Source organism: Dasypus novemcinctus, chromosome 30 (assembly GCF_030445035.2).
Source record: "Dasypus novemcinctus isolate mDasNov1 chromosome 30, mDasNov1.1.hap2, whole genome shotgun sequence".
Classification (NCBI taxonomy): Eukaryota; Metazoa; Chordata; class Mammalia; order Cingulata; family Dasypodidae; genus Dasypus; species Dasypus novemcinctus.
The window spans coordinates 43406923-43424728 of record NC_080702.1 but is presented as its reverse complement, the minus strand read 5'-3'; the positions used below and the strand labels follow the sequence as shown (position 1 = coordinate 43424728).

At 67.1% G+C, this 17806-nt stretch overlaps 2 protein-coding genes across 2 annotated transcripts; one reads left to right on the top strand and one right to left on the bottom strand.

The window, feature by feature from the left end:
- Positions 1-1340: 1340 nt before the first annotated feature.
- On the top strand, positions 1341-10036 carry ILVBL (ilvB acetolactate synthase like). Its single transcript, XM_058290281.2, is given in 19 exon segments — positions 1341-1631; positions 2359-2504; positions 4017-4218; positions 4291-4391; positions 4393-4419; positions 4531-4669; positions 4768-4846; positions 4848-4877; positions 6023-6122; positions 6261-6358; positions 6463-6599; positions 7322-7456; positions 8704-8818; positions 8905-9074; positions 9151-9204; positions 9207-9220; positions 9299-9370; positions 9512-9617; positions 9702-10036. Coding segments are annotated over 19 exon segments (1911 nt in total). The 5' UTR covers positions 1341-1624; the 3' UTR covers positions 9881-10036.
- Positions 10036-16381, bottom strand: SYDE1 (synapse defective Rho GTPase homolog 1). Its single transcript, XM_058290282.2, is given in 12 exon segments — positions 10036-11314; positions 11317-11346; positions 11658-11886; positions 12322-12372; positions 12374-12474; positions 12661-12682; positions 12684-12788; positions 13263-13477; positions 13617-14037; positions 14040-14269; positions 14345-14689; positions 16243-16381. Coding segments are annotated over 12 exon segments (2211 nt in total). The 5' UTR covers positions 16331-16381; the 3' UTR covers positions 10036-10940.
- Positions 16382-17806: the final 1425 nt, after the last annotated feature.

The window sequence follows — 17806 nt, the reverse complement described above, 5'->3', positions numbered from 1 at the left end:
TGCACAGGTGGGTCAGATGGGCTTTGGGGGCCAGAGAAACCATGACAAAGACATGCAGGTGCTGCAGTTGGGAGGTAAGGGAAGGAGAACACGGGTGAGCCCCAGATGCATTTGCTAACCCCCTGTGATGGGGAATGGGCTGTGGTTGAGGCTTGGCTCCCCTCCTTGAGGGGTTCCCAGACTGGGGGCTGAGGCAGCACAGCTTGGCTTCATGTTCTGCCTCTCTCACTTATCAGCTGTGTTACCTTGGGCAGGTTCCTTTACCTCTCTGAGCTTCTGTAAAACGGGAATAATGTTCTACGCCTACGTGGCAGGTGTCATGAGAATTAAACAAGTTAAAAAAAAATGCATGGAGCAGCTTCTTGCACACAAAGTGCTGGACAAAACTTAATTATTATTTCGTCATTGGCTCTGGGAGTTCAGCTGGGCTTTGAAGGCCCGTCTGGGAACTTGGCATCTCCTGCAGTTGATTTTGGAACCTCACTAAAGAGCTCCAGGCAGGAGGCAGCTACCTACCGCTGGTGCGCTTCCAGCAGCTGCCGTGGGAGAGCTGGTAGATGAGCGACAGGAAGGAGAGGGACCAGTTTGGAAACCCTTGGAATAATCCAGAACAGCTCACAGAGCACGCGTGTGGAGGACAGTTGGGAACGGGTTCAGGTAACGCAGCAATGGAATGATGTTGCTAAACCGGGAGCAAAGGGGCGGCGACGGGCTGACAAGGTGGGGCCAGGGGAGGCGCGATCTTGCATCTTTAAATGGATGCTATGAACGTAGGAATGAGCCAATCAGTACAAAATGAACGACGGAGGGTGGGGGTCGGGGTAAAGCGGCAGCATTTGTCTTGCTACGCTCGCCCCCCTGCCGCTAACTTTCCAGAGGCAAGGCGCAGGCTCGAACCAGGGACGCTGCGGCTTCGGGGACGCGGGGACCGTCCAAGACCAGCGGCTATTAGGGGCCGGGGAGGGGCGGAGCCAACAGCGGAGGCGGACCTGCGGACGAGGGGGCGGAGCCAACAGCGCAGGGGGGCCAACAGCGCAGGCGGGCCACGGCAAGGGGCGGGGCCAACAGGGGGCGGGCCTAAAGGCGAGGGGGCGGAGCCAGCAGCGCAGGCGGGCCAAGGCAAGGGGCGGGGCCAACAGTGGGGGCGGGCCTAAGGCGAGGGGGGCGGAGCCAGCAGCGCAGGCGGGCCACGGCCAACAGGGGGGCGGGCCTAAAGGCAAGGGGCGGGGCCAACAGCGGGGGCGGGCCTAAAGGCGAGGGGGCGGAGCCAACAGCGCAGGCGGGCCAAGGCAAGGGGCGGGGCCAACAGTGGGGGCGGGCCTAAGGCGAGGGGGCGGGGCCTCAGCAGCGCTAGGAAGGGATGGGGATGCGGCCTGGCGCCAGGGCAGGGTCTGTCCCTGAGGTGTGGGGCTTGGGGAGCAAGCCAGTGACCTTGACCGTCTACGCTCGGCGTTTGGCGCAGCCGGCCTGGAACGCGAGCTGGGGCTTGAAAGGCTCGGAACCTCCGAGCCTGGAATACGAGACAACGGCCGACTGCAGACGGTGGGCTCGTAAACGTCGTGTCTGGGGCCAGATTAATACAGGCACTTGAGGGGCGAGGCTTCCTGGCCTAGAGTCGGAGCCAATGAGAGGTGAGGGGGGCGGGGCCTGTGCGGAAGAAGGCCAATAGAGAAAGGGCTCTTATGGCCGGCATCTGGATCTCTGCGCATGCGCCCACGGGGCGCCGTTAGTCCAAGCGGGCCGTGCGCACGCCCCGAATTCCGCTGGAGTCAACTCCGTGTCCAGTAGGTGAAGCGTGAAGGGTCCCCGGGGCCCGGGCCAGTGTCGGAGAAGCACCTTGATACGACCTGACCTCGGCCGGGGGCCTGGGATCGGGGCTCGGGCGCTCGCTGGGGCGGAGGGAGATGGCTTGAGGAGATAGTCGCTCCTGCTAGTCTAGGGGGCGTGGCCTCGTCGCTCTTGGTGACGTAATGTGGGCCGGCCAACCCTGGGCCAGAGATGGGGGGGGATCATGATGTAGAAGAGAGGCAAACAGGAAAGTGGGGAAACGACTTAATTTGGGGGCCGTTGTCGCCGCGTTGGCTTGTGGGAGGCGGAGAATGATGGGCTAGTTTGGGGGGTTGGCTGGCGTCGCGAGAGGAGTGGGCTGGACCCCCCCGGAAGGCGTGGCTCGCCCCTGAAGGGCGTGGTCCGCTCCTGAGAGGCGTGGCCTGGCGCCCAGCCGGGCTGCGGAAGGGGCGTGGCCTCCCGGGGGGTCGTGGGCGTGGCGGAGTGGCGGGGGGCGTGGTGGAGTGGAGAGGGCGTGGCCTTCTCCGGAGTCGAGGTGTGCCAGGCCCCCACCTGTCCTTTCTCCCTTAGGTGCCACTGCCATGGAGACCCCCGCGGAGGCCGCGCCTGCTGGAAGCCTCTTCCTCTTCCTCCTGCTCCTGGCCTGCGGGATGCTGGTGGCCGCCCTCCTGGGCGCCGCGCACCGCCTGGGGCTCCTGTACCAGCTGCGGCACAAGGTGCGGGGGGGTGCGTGGATGGGAGGTGGGCGGAGGAGGGGGCGCAGCCCAAGAAGCGGGGGGGGGGGGGGCCCTCCCCGTGCTCCGTCCAGCTCACGGGAGGGGAAAGTGAGGCCAGAGCAGTCTTTGGGAGATTCCGCCCTGTCCCCATTGCCAAGCTGCACCCTGTGAACCTTGGACCTTGCCACTTGCAAGAGAAATCAGGGGACGGTGGCCGGCTACCGGGGCACTCGGTGTCCCAACACCGCCTTCTCCAGGAACCCCGAGTCCTTTGCAGGGAGCCCCGTGGGTGGGAGTGGGCGTGAGATGGCCGGCAGCAGAGGGGAGGTCCGGGCTGGGCACTGACGCTTTACCTCTGCTGTCCCAAGGCTGCAGAGGGGTGTTCTTAGATAACCCTCACCGTGTCCCTTGAAGGAGGTACTCTTGCTCCTGTCCCCATTGCCCACGTGGGGAAACTGAGGCTCAGGGAGATTGCGGCCTGCTTGGCCTAGGCGATCTGATTTGGGAAGAGCTGACCCCATAGTTCTTGTTTTAAACAACTCTGCTCCTCTTGCAGAAATTTACCCCTGCCTGCCGGGCCCGTCTTCCTGGAGCCCCCTTGGCTCTTGCCCAGATCCCTTTTAGGCCTTCCTGGGAGGACGAAAGGCATCCTGGGGACTGTGGTAGTTGGGCCTGCTTGGCAGGGTGCTGGCAGAGGGGGTGCGGAGTCAGGCCAGTGGGCCCTTTGTTGGGGGGGGGGACAGTCCTGGGGTTATGGGGACTTCTCCGGTTGCCCCACCATCCCCGAGCAAGGCAGGGCCAGGGAACCAGCAGTGGGAGTGGTCAGCAGCGTGGGTTCTCTCTGGGTTTGCCTCTTGCTTTCCCTTCCCTGGTTGGGAGCTAGTTTTTTTTTTTTTTTTTTTAAGATTTATTTATTTATTTCTCTCCCCTTCTCCCCCCCCCCCCCCCCCCCCGCCCCAGTTGTCTGTTCTCTGTGTCTATTTCCTGCGTCTTCTTTGTCCGTTTCTGTTGTTGTCAGGGGCACGGGAATCTGTGTTTCTTTTTGTTGCGTCATCTTATGGTGTTAGCTCTCCGTGTGTGCGGCGCCATTCCTGAGCAGGCTGCACTTTGTTTTGCGCTAGGCGTCTCTCCTTACGGGGCGCACTCCTTGCATGTGGGGCTCCCTTATGCAGGGACACCCCTGCGTGGCAGGGCACTCCTTGCATGCATCAGCACTGCGCATGGGCCAGCTCCACATGGGTCAAGGAGGCCCGGGGTTTGAACCACGGACCTCCCATGTGGTAGACGGACGCCCTAACCACTGGGCCACGTCCGTCGCCCTGGTTGGGAGCTAGTGACAGCCCCTCCTTCCAGCGGCCGCCGGGAGGAAGGCCCTGACGAGCTGGTGCCCTGGGCCGGCCCTGTGTGTGGTACAGCCAGCCCCGAGTCTCCCTGAGCTGCCCCGCTCCCCTCCCAGCCCTGGCGCCCTTGCCCGGGTCCTCTGATGGCCCTGCTGCTTCTCCCTGGGCCCAGGTGGACAAGGCCAGCGTCCGGCACGGCGGGGAGTGCGTGGCGGCGGTGCTGCGGGCGCACGGTGTGCGCTTCCTCTTCACGCTTGTTGGCGGGCACATCTCCCCGCTGCTGGTGGCCAGTGAGAAGCTGGGCATCCGCGTGGTGGACACACGCCACGAGGGCACAGCTGTCTTCGCCGCCGACGCCGTGGCCCGCCTGACCGGTGAGGTTGGTGGGGGGAGGGTGGGGGGGGCTGGGGGAGCCGTGGATCAGGGTGACCCGGTCTGTGTCGCAGGGACGGTGGGCGTGGCGGCGGTGACCGCCGGGCCTGGCCTCACCAACACGGTCACCGCGGTGAAGAACGCCCAGATGGCCCAGTCCCCGGTCCTGCTTCTGGGGGGGCGCCGCCAGCACCCTACTGCAGGTGCCCAGGCCTGGGGGGGGGGCCGTGGCTGCGGTGGGGGGGGGGTTCCCCTGGGAGGCTGGCAGGGCTCACGTGGCGACCACCCCCCCCCTGGGCCCCCCTCTCTGCCAGAAACGGGGCGCCCTCCAGGCCATCGACCAGATGTCCCTGTTCCGGCCGCTGTGCAAGTTCTGTGCGTCGGTGCGCAGGGTACGGGATATCGTGCCCACCCTGAGGGCCGCGATGGCCGCCGCCCAGTCGGGCACCCCGGGTAGGTGGTGGGCTTAGGAGTGCTCGCGCCCAGGGGCTGGGGATTGGAGGCGGGGGGGTGCCCCGGGCTCAGTGTCCCCCCCGGCCCCCCCCCCTCAGGCCCAGTGTTCGTGGAACTGCCCATCGACGTGCTGTACCCCTACTTCATGGTCCAGAAGGAGATGGTGCCCAAGGCGCCCCAAGGGCCTCGTAGGTCGAGCGGTGGCCTGGTGAGTGCCCCCCGCCCTGCCCAGCAGGCTCCCACCCGCACCACCGGCGCCCCCCAGTCCCTCTTTGCTGATCGACACCCTAACCGGGAGGAACCAGTTGTGGGCAGAGCTTTGCAGGCAGACGAGCAGGCCTGTGAAAGGTCCCGAGGCAGGGATGGGAGGAGGTTGGAGAAGGGGGGGAGGCACATGCGGCTGGCACAGGCGAGCCTGGAGAGAGGCAGGGGGCAGCAGTCTGTGCTGGCAGGGGCCGCTGCGAGGACCTGGGATTTTTAATTTTTTAAATTTTTATTGAAGTAGATCATTCATACATGACCATGCATAATGGGCTGTGAACTTCACAAAATAAACACGCGTAACATCACACAGGGGTCTCGTACATCACTCCTCCACCAACGCTTTACGTCGTCCTGAAAGGACCTGGGGTTTGGTTTTGTCCTTTGAGCAGCGTTGGCGGGACTTTTCGGCAGCGGCGTCGGCGGGGGGCTGCGGGGAGGGAATCCGGGGAGGGGTCTGCAGACACAGGGCGGGCGGCGGCGGCCTGGGTCGGGGTGGCTGGCCGTGGGACGGAGAAGGGGCGGAGTGGACGTCGCTGCCTGGGACCTCCGCTGGGCCCATGACCAGGGCCGCCGGCTCGGCGCCGCCTGCAGCTCCCGTGCTCCTGAGGCTTCCTGCCAGGCGCCCGTTTTCGGGCAGGGGATCTTGTGCTTCCTGAGGGCAGGGCCCGCGCCGACTCAGCTCTGTGCTCCCCTCCGGGCAGTCTGGCGCGGGGCCCGCGAGCACTTCGCAGAGGGCTTGGTGTCCTGAGGGGCAGCGGGGGCCCTTGCCATCCCCGTTTCAATGGAGAAGGAAGCTCGGAAGGGCTGAGGCTACTTGCCGCAGGGTGGGAAGTGGCAGAGCCGGGGCTCGGGGGTCCCCCGTCTCCCTGGACCCCGCAGCCCAGGACCCCGACCCTCGTTCCTGGGGAGCAGCGTGGAGGGGCTTGCTCACCAGAGGCTACCCGGGAGCAGCAGGTGGCTGGAGGCGCGGCCACAGGGGGGGCCTGTCTGCCCCTGGGCCGCTGGATGTCCACCCTTGCCCCCTGCCTTGCTTTGCTGCCCGTGCCCCGGAGCCCCCGCGGTCCTGGCGAGCTGCGCCTTCCTTCGCAGGTACCTGGAGAACCACCTGGCCAACCTCTTCGCGGGAGCCTGGGAGCCTCAGCCCGAGGGGCCCCTGCCCCTGGACATCCCCCAGGCGCCTGCCCAGCAGGTGACTTGCCTCTCGCCTTGCCCCTACCTGGCAGGGCAGCCGCCCCCTTAGTCGGTACCAGAACCTTGACCTTGGCAGGGAGGGGGCGCCGATGCCGACTCAGCCCCCCCCCCCCCCCGATCCCCGCTCTTGCCCCAGGTTCAGCGCTGTGTGGAGCTCTTGAGCCGGGCCAAGAGGCCCCTGTTGGTGGTGGGGAGCCAGGCCCTGCTGCCCCCCACACCCGCGGACAAGCTGCGGTGAGGACCGGCCCCCTGCCCGTGTCACCGGTTCCCGGGCTGCTCCCTGTTGGTAGGGGCAGGCCCGGGGACGCGCTGACCCCTGTTCTGCCTGGACCCCCCAGGGCTGCCGTGGAGACCCTGGGTGTCCCCTGCTTCCTGGGGGGGATGGCCCGGGGGCTGCTGGGCCGCAACCACCCCCTCCACATCCGGCAGAACCGCAGCGCCGCCCTGAAGGAGGCTGACGTGGTCGTCCTGGCAGGTGGGCCTCTGCCGCCTCCTTCCCCCATCCCTCCGGGGACCCCCTCACCCCGTGGCCTTGCTCCTCTAGCCGGGTCCTCGCGGGCACCCCGACTTCATAGCCCGTCCACCCGCTTGCTTCTGGCTCCATCCTTTGCCCTTGAGGTCCTCATTTCCAAACAGCCGTGAACCTGAACGCTCGCCGGGTTTCCCATAAAGCGATTTTAGCAGATGTACCAGCCAGCTCTGCTCCGTAACGACCATCCCCAAGTTTAGTGGCTTAAAATACGCTTGTCGCTTCTCCAGACCTGGCTCTGGGTCCGCCGGGCAGTGGACTGGTTTCCGCTGGGCTGCGCCGTGTCTGTGGTCGGGTGGGCAGCTCCGCTGAACCCTTGCGTGTCTGGGGCCCGGCTGGCGGTAGGCTGGCCTGGGCCGGCCTTGGCTGGGACGACGGATTCTCGCCCGCTTCCCGTGCTTCTTGTCGTCCGGCGGGCTAGCCCGGGCCCGTTCACTTGGGGAACGGCGAGAGGAGAGTTGGTAGTTAGGAGGGAGAAGGGAGAAGCTGCGAGGCCTCGAGGCCGACTTCTGCCGCGACTTGGGTTCAAGGGGAGCTGCTGAGTCGAGAGGCTCCGGCGTGGGGGGGAACTGAAGAACGGGGCCCCTTGTTGCCTTCAGCGTCGCACGGGGGATTAGGCCGGGCAGCGAGCTCACCCCGAGGACCCCTGCCCCCTGTCCCCACCCCAGGGACCGTGTGCGACTTCCGCCTGTCCTACGGCCGTGTCCTCAGCCGCAGCAGCCAGATCATCATCGTCAACCGCAACCGGGAAGAGATGCTGCTCAACTCGGACGCCTTCTGGCAGCCCCGGGAGGCCGTGCTGGGTGAGCCCGCCGCTCTCCCCACCCACGGGGGCTCCCACAGCCCCGCTCCTGGCCTCTGCTGCCGCATCCTTGGGCTGCGTTGCTGGCGACCAGGGCCTGGCCGGGGAGGGTGTTCACCAGCCCATCGCTTGGCTCGAGCCCCCCCGGGGCTGCCCCTTGCTTGCTCAACCCCTGCCCTCCCACCCCCCCCCCCCACCCCGGGCTCTCAGGTCCTCCCACCCAGGCCCTTTGCACACCCTGCTTTGTCCCGTGACTTTGTGCCATCGCGTAGGCAGTGCCGAGAGCTCGGGAGCTCTTGTGGTAGGCGGAGGCGCGCGATGGGATGTGTGCTTTTAGAGAACCTGTTCTGGCAGCTGGTGGGGCAGGTGGGGAGGACCCCGGCAGGGGTGAGGAGGCAGTGAGCCAGTTTCTGGGAGGAACCTTTGAGGTCCTGCCGGGAGCCTTCGTTGGCTCCTCTCAAATGGGTATGTCTCCACTTGTTTTTTTTTTTTTTTTTTTTTAAGATTATTTACTTACTTCTCTCCCCTTCCCCCTCACCCCCCACCCTGGTTGTCTGTTCTCTGTGTCTGTTTGCTTCATCGTCGGTCGTCGTCTTTGTCTGCTTCTGTTGTCGTCAGTGGCACGGGAATCTGTGTTCCTCTTTGTTGCGTCATCTTGCTGTGTCAGCTCTCCGTGTGTGCGGCGCCATTCCTGGGCAGGCTGCACTTTCTTTCGCGCTGGGCGGCTCTCCACACGGGGCGTGCTCCTTGCACGTGGGGCTCCCCTACGCGGGGGACACCCCTGCGTGGCAGGGCACTCCTTGCGTACATCAGCACTGCGCATGGGCCAGCTGCTGCACACGGGTCAAGGAGGCCCGGGGTTTGAACCGCGGACCTCCCATGTGGTAGATGGATGCCCTAAGCACTGGTCCAAGTCCGCCGCCTCCACTTGGAGATGGTCTGCTCTCTCGTTGGGTTATTGGGATGTACTTGGTGGCGGGGGCTGTTGTCAAGGCGGCACCGACGGGCTGGCGTGATGTGGGGGGCGAGGCGGCCCAGGGGCGCTCTCGCCTGCTCTGTCCGCCTGCGAGCGCCCTGCCCTCTCTCTCTTCTGGCTCCCCTGCTTCCGGCAGGCCCTGGGGTTTTGCCCTATTAGGAAATGCTTCCTGAAGGGATCCCCGGCCTGCTTCTGGGTCTTGGGCCTCTGGTCGCGCAGGCCAGAGGAGGGGAAGGTCCCCTCCCGGCAGCTGCATCCTCTTCCTTCCCCAGGGGACGTGGGCTCGTTCATGCTGAAGCTGGTCGAAGGCCTCGGGGGACAGACGTGGGCCCCTGACTGGGCCGAGAAGCTGCGGGAGGCCGATCGGCAGAAGGAGCGGGCCTTTCGGTAGGGGCTGGCAGGTTCCCCTGGCGGGCGGTGCGCGTTGGCGCGGCCGCTCACCCCTTCTGGCCTGTGCCGCCCCGTCGTCGCAGGGAGAAGGCGGCGGCGCCTGTCGCCCAGCATCTGAACCCGGTGCGGGTGCTGCAGCTGGTGGAGGAAAGCCTGCCAGACGACTCGGTGCTGGTGGTGGACGGCGGGGACTTCGTGGGCACCGCCGCCCACCTGGTGCAGCCCCGCGGTCCCCTGCGCTGGCTCGACCCTGGTAAGGAAGTGCCCTTGCTGGTGCCAGCTCCCGCTTGCTGGGCCCCCTCCCACCCACCTGCTTCCGGTTCTCCTAGGGGCCTTCGGGACTCTGGGAGTTGGCGGAGGATTCGCGCTCGGGGCCAAGCTGTGCCGCCGGATGCCGAGGTGAGGTGGGGGCTCGGGAGGCCGGGGGCGGCTGCTCGTGGGGCCGAGGACTGCTCTGACTGTTTTCTCCACCCCCAGGTGTGGTGCCTGTTTGGGGATGGAGCCTTTGGCTACAGCCTCATTGAGTTTGATACTTTTGTCAGACACAAGGTGAACGGCTGGGGGCTCGGGGGTGGGCTGAGGCAGGGTGGGGGTCTCCTGACGGGCAGAGGTGCTCTAGTCCCTGCCATTCTCTGGCTGGACGAGCCTGGGGCTCAGGGCTGCGGCTGTGTCTCGTGTCCCTCCCCACAGGTCCCAGTCATGGCCCTGGTGGGGAATGATGCCGGCTGGACCCAGATTTCTCGGGAGCAGGTGCCCTGTCTCGGCAGCAACGTGGCCTGTGGCCTGGCCTACACCGGTGAGGCTTGGGGGAGGCTCTGGAGAGACCTGGTTGGGCCACGGGGCGGGCTGGGGGCCCCCCACCATCCGATTCTCCTTTCAGATTATCATAAGGCGGCTCTGGGCCTGGGGGCCCGGGGCTTGCTGCTCTCGCGGGAGAACGAGGACCAGGTAGTCGAGGTGCTGCGGGACGCTCAGCGGCTGTGCCGAGAGGGCCACCCGGTCGTCGTCAACGTCCTCATTGGGAAGACGGACTTCCGCGCCGGCTCCATTGCTGTGTAGGGCCTCATGGTCAGTACCTTGGCGCTCTGCCCACCCGGACTCTGCCAGGCCGGCCTGGGGCTTCATCCTCGCCTGCCCCATAAGCCCCCAGGACTCCACAACCCTCCCCTCCTCCTACAGCCTGAATAAACGACCTCGGGCCCAAGTGCCCCGGAACCTGTGCATATCCATTTATTGTCCACCAAGACAGAGGTGAGGGGAAGGAGGGTGGGGGGAGATGGGAGGAGGGACCCAACTCTCCCACTGGGACTCTGGGGCCCACCACGGCACCATCGTAATTTCAGGGTACCTGGGCAGACTCCCCCCGCCCCCTCCCCTCTGGTCCCTGAAAGAGCTGCACACGCAGGCGCCAGCCACACCCACACACACTTGAGTCCTCACACGCAGACACAACACATGCACGGAGGCAATAAATATGTTCCGTACCAAAGTGACCCCTGCCTGTTGCGGCAGGTGGGCCCCCTCCAATGGGAGGGGTTAAGTGCTCAGGTTTTGAGGGCAGGGGAGGGGCCAGACTGTGCTGTCTCCATTTGCCGGCAGGAGGCGAAGACGGGAGCCTTCCCTGGAGGAAGAGTAGGGGAAGCCGGCCGTTTTTCCTATAAGCCCCAGGCTGGAGCCCAAGAACGGGGCTGTCCCTGGTCGTGTCCGCCCTCCCCCCAATAACTCCTCATGATAGTCTTTGGACCCTCCGGAGGAGGGAGAAGCAGAGGGCAGTGTTCAAAGCTAATACTGATTTGGGTGGCAGCAGCAGCAAGAGGTTTGGAAGGTGTAGACCGTCCTCGGGTGTTGCTCACACTGACTGGTATTTTCCTTGGCCAAGGCGAGGCAAGAGGGGGGGGCCCTCTTGGCAAGCCGGAGAACGGCCTTCTGGGTATTCTGAAAAGAGGGCCCCCAGAGCTGGCCCCTGAAATCACAGCACCGGCCTCCCGACCAGCGCAAACTGGGGACCGGGCACCAGCAAAGGGGAATGAGCCAGCAACGGGCTGGCTGGTCCCTTGGCGGCGGGGCCTGACCCTGGGCCCCCCACCGCCCTGGCCCTCGGGGTCCTGCCCCGCCCGGCTCAGAGGCACACGTTGATCTGCTTGGAGAGCTCCCGCTCCAGGTCCAGGATGAGGGCGTCGAAGTCCTTGAGGTTCAGGTGCGGGTTGAAGGGCGCCTCGAAGTCGTCGAAGTCAGCGGCGCCCCTCGGCCCGCCCGCCGCCGCCTCCTCGTCGTCGTCCTCGCTGTCGCTGCCCGTCACGTGGTCGTAGTCGGGCCCGGACAGGAAGTCCCGCCCACAGGGCAGGAAGTCCCGCCCGCAGACGCTCCAGTCGCCGGCGTAGCGGTTGCTCGGGGGGCTCTCGGGGCCACCGGGGCCGCGGGGCCGCGTCACCACCTCGGGGCCCGCCAGCGGCAAGTGCAGCGGCGGCTGTCGCTTAGGCCGCAGGTACGGGCGAGCTCCGGAGCCTCTGGGGGCCGGCGGGGGTCTGCGGGGGGCGGAAGAGGGCGTGCTGTGATGACGTCACGCGCAGCGCAGGCACCCTGGCCTGCGATTGGCCCGTCCAAGGGCCCGGCCCCCGACCGGATCAGCATCCCATTGGCCGGACCGGGACTGGCTGCCGAGGCAACCAGGCCTCCCATTGGCACGTCTGGAGGCGGGGCTTCCGACCGCACCCAGGAGGGATTGGCCGACGCCGGAAGCGGTTGCCGAGGGCAACCAGGTCCGGGCTGCCTCCGGGCGCAGGGGCGTGGCCCGCCCGAGGCGCGGCTGCGCGGCGCGGGCCCGGCGCGGGCTCACCTGGCCAGGCCTGCAGCAGGTAGTGCAGCACCTCGATGTGATGCTTGAAGTCCACCGCGCCGGAGGGGCCGGGGCCGGAGCCGCGCACGCGGGCCCGGGGCGGGCGCCTGGGCGCCGCGGGCAGCAGCACGGGCCCGAAGCACACGGCCAGGTTCTGCGGGGTCATGCGGTTGTGGGCGTGGAAGGAGGAGACGAGGCGCAGGTGGTCCAGGAGAAGAGTCAGCGTGGCCTGCGGAGAAGGGGCGGGGCGGGCCTGGGCCTAAGACTCAGCGCTGGGAAACTGGGGTTCGAGGGCTCCTGGAACCCTGGTACCCACGAACCAGTGATATCAGCATCCCACCGTGCGGGAGGGGCGAGATGGAGGTGGGCGGGTCCCTTAGCTTTGGAACTGGCCAAGCTTGGGCTCGAACCACTCTTCAGTGAGTGAGGCAGGCATTAACCCCCTTTTCCAGAAGAGGGTACTGGGGCCGAGAAAGGACCCTGGGGTAAGGTTGACAGAGCCGGGGCCCTCGACCTCGTTTTCCACATCTGTGAACTGGGGGCACTGGCAGCACCCACCCCCTGGGGTTGTGACCCATGCCCAGAGGTCCTGCCCGTGGCAGGCCCCCGCATGGGGCCGAGCCCCTGTCCCACCCGCTCCCTGGCCCAACTCACCCTCTCCCACGTCCGGCAGGCAGCTGAGGAGACCGCGGGTGCCCTCTCGGGTTGGAGGGAGCCCTGCCTGGGGGCCCCCGGGCCATGGTCTCCAGCACCACCTGATAGAGAGGCTGGGTGATGAGTGGGGTGGGCAGCTCCCGAAGATAATCCTTCAGGATGCCTGTGGACACAGCATGCCCTCTGGTCAGGGACCCGCTGAGGCTGGGGGGTGGGAGGGGTTGTGGGGCTGGGATAGGGCAGAACGGGGTAAGACAAGGCCAGACAGAGGAGATGAGGGGCCAGAGGGGCCACCGGGATGGCTGAGTGGGGATGAGGCAGGCTGGGGAGCCGAGGGGGCGCGCTGGACCGGTGATGACATTGATGTCGGGGGTACAGGTCCTCGGAGAGGCAGACCGCCGCACTGTCCTGTTCGAAGGCGTCCCGCAGCTCCTTCTTCACTGCTGCAGAGCCGCAAAGACGGTAGAGTCCCACTACCTGAGGATGGCAGCGGAGAGGAGGGTGCCTGACACTTGTCACGGGATCCCTGCCTTGCTGCCTGGGCCACCTGGCCTCTCTTTAGGCCCCCTGTCCCCGCTTCTCCCTCCTTGGACCAAGGAAACGGGGATGCCTCCTTCAGTTCACTTGTCGCCGCCTCCAGGAAGCCTCCCAGGACTACCCCAACTAGACCAGGCCCTGCGGCTTTCAGCTCTCACAAGCCCCCCCCCCCCCCCCCCCCCCCCCCACCCCCCCGCCCCCAGCTCCCTTTCTTAACTCTCCTCCCAGCTGCAGTTTTCCATTTGCGAGTTATCAGATTCCTGTCTTTTTTCCCCGCCTCAGACTCTGAGCTCCAGGAGGGTGGAGATCTTGGGGTACTAGCTGATGGATGAGAGAGGCCTCTGGGCTGGGCATCCTGGGGAGCAGCCTGAGGTCTGGGGAGGGGGGGGCAGTGGGGGAGAGGCAGGGGCTCACCCGCAGCCCCCGGCGCTCGATCTGCACGACGCACTTCTGGATGATGAGGGGCACCTGGCCGGGGGGCCGCTCGCGCTCCACCAGTTGCGTCAGGGGCAGCCCGAAGACGCGGGGCTCAGCCGTGCCCGGGGCTTCCCGCTGCTCCGCCAGGGTCAGCTTCGCGTACAGCAGCCCCTGCGGCTCCAGGCGCACTGCCAGCTGCTGGGCCTGGCACCCTGGGGACGTGAGAGGGTACTGGCGCCCCTGCTCCAGGCCATCCCACCTGCCCTGGGGGACTCTGGTGAGGTGGGGGAGCCCTGAGCCGGGCCGCCCCTGCAGGCTCCTATCCCCGCCCCCCACAGCCACGCGATGTACCTCGGAAGACGGAGGGTAGCAGCACGGTGCCCTGGGCGCAGGGCCGGTGCCGCCGCACGCCGGGGTCCCACGCCAGCACCAGCGCCCGCAGCAGCCGCGCGGCCTCGAGCTCCAGGTGGAAGGTGTGGTCCAGCTGCAGGAAGTCGGGCCCCCCGCGCAGCGGCCCCGTCCGCGCCCGGGCCACCCCGTCCACCTGCAGCAGGCAGCAGAGGTCGCGCCGGCTGGCCCCCGGCGCCGGCCGCAGCCCCCCCAGTCCGCACAGGTGCAGGCTGAGGCGGCCCCAGAGCGCAGGCGGGGGCGCCCTGGCCGCCGCGCCCGCCTCGTAGGGCCGGAAGGCGGTGGGCGACGGGGGCCCCGCGGGGCGCTCGGGCGAGTCCCCGTCACTGAGGTAACCGGCCCGGGGGATCCCGCGCGCCCCCGGCCACCGCCGCCCGCCCGGGGGCCCCCCACGCTGCTGTCCAGGTGGTAGCGGCTGATGACCGAGCCGGAGCCGGCGGGGGTCACCCGGTCGCGCTCGCGGCCGCCCCGGGGGCCCCGCAGGCTCAGGCGGCGCCGCAGCTCCGGCAGCTTCTTCATCTTCATGGACAGGCGCCTGGCCGGGCCCGGCGACTTGGTGCGGGACGCCTTGGGCGGGGGGCTGGCGGGGGCCGCGCCTGCGGGGAGAGCAGAGCTCAGGGGACCCGCCGGGCCGAGCTGGGGGACCGGGGCTGTGCGCCTGGCAACCTCACCTTGGGGCGCCGGGCCGTCGGGTCCCGTCGGGCTCGGCTGCGGCCCCGGGGCTCCGGGCGCGGGGATCCTGGGCTCGTCTTCGGGGATGGGGTTGTACCAGATCTCGCCGGCGGGCTCCCCGCCGCCAGGGGCCCCCGGCGTCAGCGCGGCCTCCTCCGACGGCTTCGCCCCGCCCAGCACCCAGCGGCGGCTGCTGGGCTCCAGGGTCTGCAGGTACGCCCCCCGCGCGGGGCTCCGCGCCGCCTCGGGGCTGGCGGTCCCATCGGCTCCCGCCTGCGCCCTTTCGGGGGCTTGGGGCTCCGGCTCCGGGGGGACTGGGCTCGGGGGGGCTGGGCCCGGGCGGCCTGGCGGGACAGCGAGGACAGTAACTCAGTCCCCGTGCCACCCCGCCGCGCCCAGGAAGGCTCTTCCCGCAAGGACTGGGGGCCGCCCCGGCTTGTGGGCCAGCCGACCGTCCAGTCCTGGCCGGCCCTGACTCACCTCCCGGCCTTGGACAAGCCCCTGACTCTGGGGCGCCCCGCCTGGAAGCGACCCGGCCGCAGGCCAGCCCCCTCGCCCCCCTCCTCAGGCCCGGCGTCCCAAACGGTGACCTTGACCCTCCAGCCTCCAGCCTCGGGGGGGGGGGGGGGGGGGGGGGGTTTCTCCTGCGTTCCCATCTCTCCACCCTGCCCCTCTCTTTAGCCCTGCCTCCTTTCAGTGGGTGGCCTTGGGCGACTCAGGGTCTCCCTGGAAACTGGGGGCTGCAGCGATGCCCACCCCAGGGCGGCGAGATGCCCTTGCGTGGGACGCGCTCCCTGGGGCCCCAGCTGGGCCCTCAGCGGGAGCTCACCCCCCGCCGAGGTGCCCCCAGAGGCCTGCCCTCCAAACTCGGCCCCCCCCATGGGGGGGGTGTGCCCTCCACCCAGGCCAGACCCCACCCGGCCGCGGGGCCTCCCCTTGGCTCCCTCCGCCCCGCTGGGACACCCCGGGGCATTTCCTGTGCACGTGTCTTTATGGGAGTGGGCATCTGTGTCCCCTCTCCCAGCCCGGGAACCCTGGGAATCTTTGGGGAGGGGTGGGGGGGGGGCGGTGTCATACCCAGGGAATGGCCAGGCCTCCCTCCTTTAACTCGTTCCTTCCTGGGGCCCCTCCCGCACCTTACGCTTCTCTAAGGTCTTTTCTTGGGGGCCTGTCGACTCCCCCCACCACCACCGTTCACCTCCCATTCCCCCCCCCCCCCACCTCCCAGGGGGTGGGGCCCCGATTAGCGGCAGAGTCCGAAGAGCTGTCTAAGTCACTTCACGGATCCCGGGCAAGTTCCCTAACGGCTCCGTGCCTCAGTTTCCCCATCTCCATGAAGGGGATCATTTCCCGGGCCAAGGCGAGTGTGCTGCTGGGTGGTAGACGTGAGGGGCGCAGCGGGGGAGGGGGGGGTGTGCTCTGCCTCCCTCCCTCTTCTGCAGGATCGACGCCCCTCCGTCTCCCATCCCGGGGCTCCGGGCGCCCCCCCGCCCGGCCGGCCTGGGCCGCAGTGTCGCGGCCTCCCGGCTCTCCCCTGCCCCGCGCCCTCCCCCCTCCAGGCGCTCGCTCCGGGCCCATTTCCTGTCAGGGGCGAGGCACCCCTCCGGGGCCTCCCAAGGAGCCCGCGAGCGCTGGCATCCCGCGCCCGCCGCACATAACGGTCTGCACCACCCTCCAACCCCCTCCCCCGCTAGCCCCTGACTTCCCAGCCCCCGGCCCCCCCCCCCCAGGCCCCGATCCCCTCCCCCCCCCCACCGCCCAGCCCGCAGGGGGGCTCCGCGAGGCGCCCCCTCTCCCCGCAGCTGTCCCTCCTCGGCACCCCGGGACCCCCTTCCCGGCCGACCGGGGCTCGGCACCCCCCCCCCTACCCCCCGCGCCCCCACCTCCCGCCGCTCACCGCGCTCCTTCGCGTCCGACTTTTTCCGGGGAAGTTTCTCGCGGCCCCGCAGGCGCGAGAAGGTTTTTCTCAGCAGCGGCTCGGCCATGCTGGGGCCCGGGCCGGGCCGGAGTGCGCGCCCCCGGGGCCCGCCGCGCCAGCCCCCCGCCCTCCCCACCCTCCCCGCCCCGGCGCTAGCAGGAAGCGCATTCCGGGAATGCTTGGCCCAAACTTTTTCTTTTTTTTTTTTCTTCCCCTTCCCGCGGCCCCGAGCGGGCGATGCTGGGAGATGTAGTCGCTGGGACCCTGACGGGTAAAGAGATGGGGGTCCCGGGCCCCGCGCCCAGGATGGCGGCGCAGGCTGCACGCCCCTCGTCTTGCCCGCCGCCCTCGGCGAGCGCATCGCGCAGGCTCCCTTGGGTCTCACCCCACAACGCGGTCCTGCACGTGTGTCCCCTAATCCACTGCCCCAGCCTGGCCCAAGCTCAGCCTGGCGCGAGGCAGTGACCGCCCCCCCATCCTCCCCAGCCTCTTCCTTGGTCTCCCGGATGTCACCCCCGCTGCCTCCGCTCCCCCTCCCATTCCCCTACTGCCTGGTAACCAATCACCCCAACACCTCGGCCCATAAAAGGGCCATTTTATTAGGCTCACAGATACCTGGGGTGGCGAATTGGGGGCTTCCTCCCAACATGGCGGCCTTGAGGTAGTTGGGTGTCTCCCGTGGGCGCCTAAAGTGTGCAAGGCAGAAGCTCATCCCCTTTTCTGACCCAGCTCCAGATTCCAGGGGACACGGCACCCACAGCTCAAGGTCGCCTTCCGCCAAATAATCCCAGGTGGGAGATATCCTCTTTGGCCACCACAGTGGGGCTCGTTCCTTACATTCCATTCCTCACATACCGCTCCGAGTGGACTTAAAAAGCCAAAGTCAGATTGCAGCCTGTCCCTGCTGACGTGTCTCCCCACGGCCACTCACCCCACCAGAATAAAAGCCAGATTCTCCCATCACGACCTCTGACCTCCTCTCCTTTGCTCCCTTTGGCCTCCTTTCCATTCCTCCTCATCAAACCTGCCCCAGGCCCTTTGCACATCCTGTTCCCTCTGTCTGGAACCCTCTGGTTCTTCTGAGGTCACCTCTTTCTCATCCTTCAGGTCAAAGGACCTCTCGGGAGGGCCCGGTGACTCCCTATCACTGCCCAGCCATTATAATAGTCCTCTGTTTTCTTTCCCTAACCCTTGTTCTGGTTGATCTGTCTCCCGATCCAGACAGGCTCCACCCGTCTTGTTTGCTGCTGAACATTGAGGCCAGATACCAGCGGCCTGGAGAGAAGTGTCTATCTCTCTGCGTTTATCCTACTTGGAGTCGGTCAAGCTTCTTCGAATGTGTAGATTCACGTCTGTAGCAGTTTGATATAGTTATGAATTCCCCAAATAGATCTTGGATTATGTTTGTGATCTGGTCTATCACTGGGCGTGATTGAGTTATGATTAGGACTTTGATTGGGCCATGTCATTAGGGCATAGGTAAAAGACAAGGCAAAGGACAGAGTTGGAGATTTTGATGTTGAAGTTTTGATTGTTGGAGTTT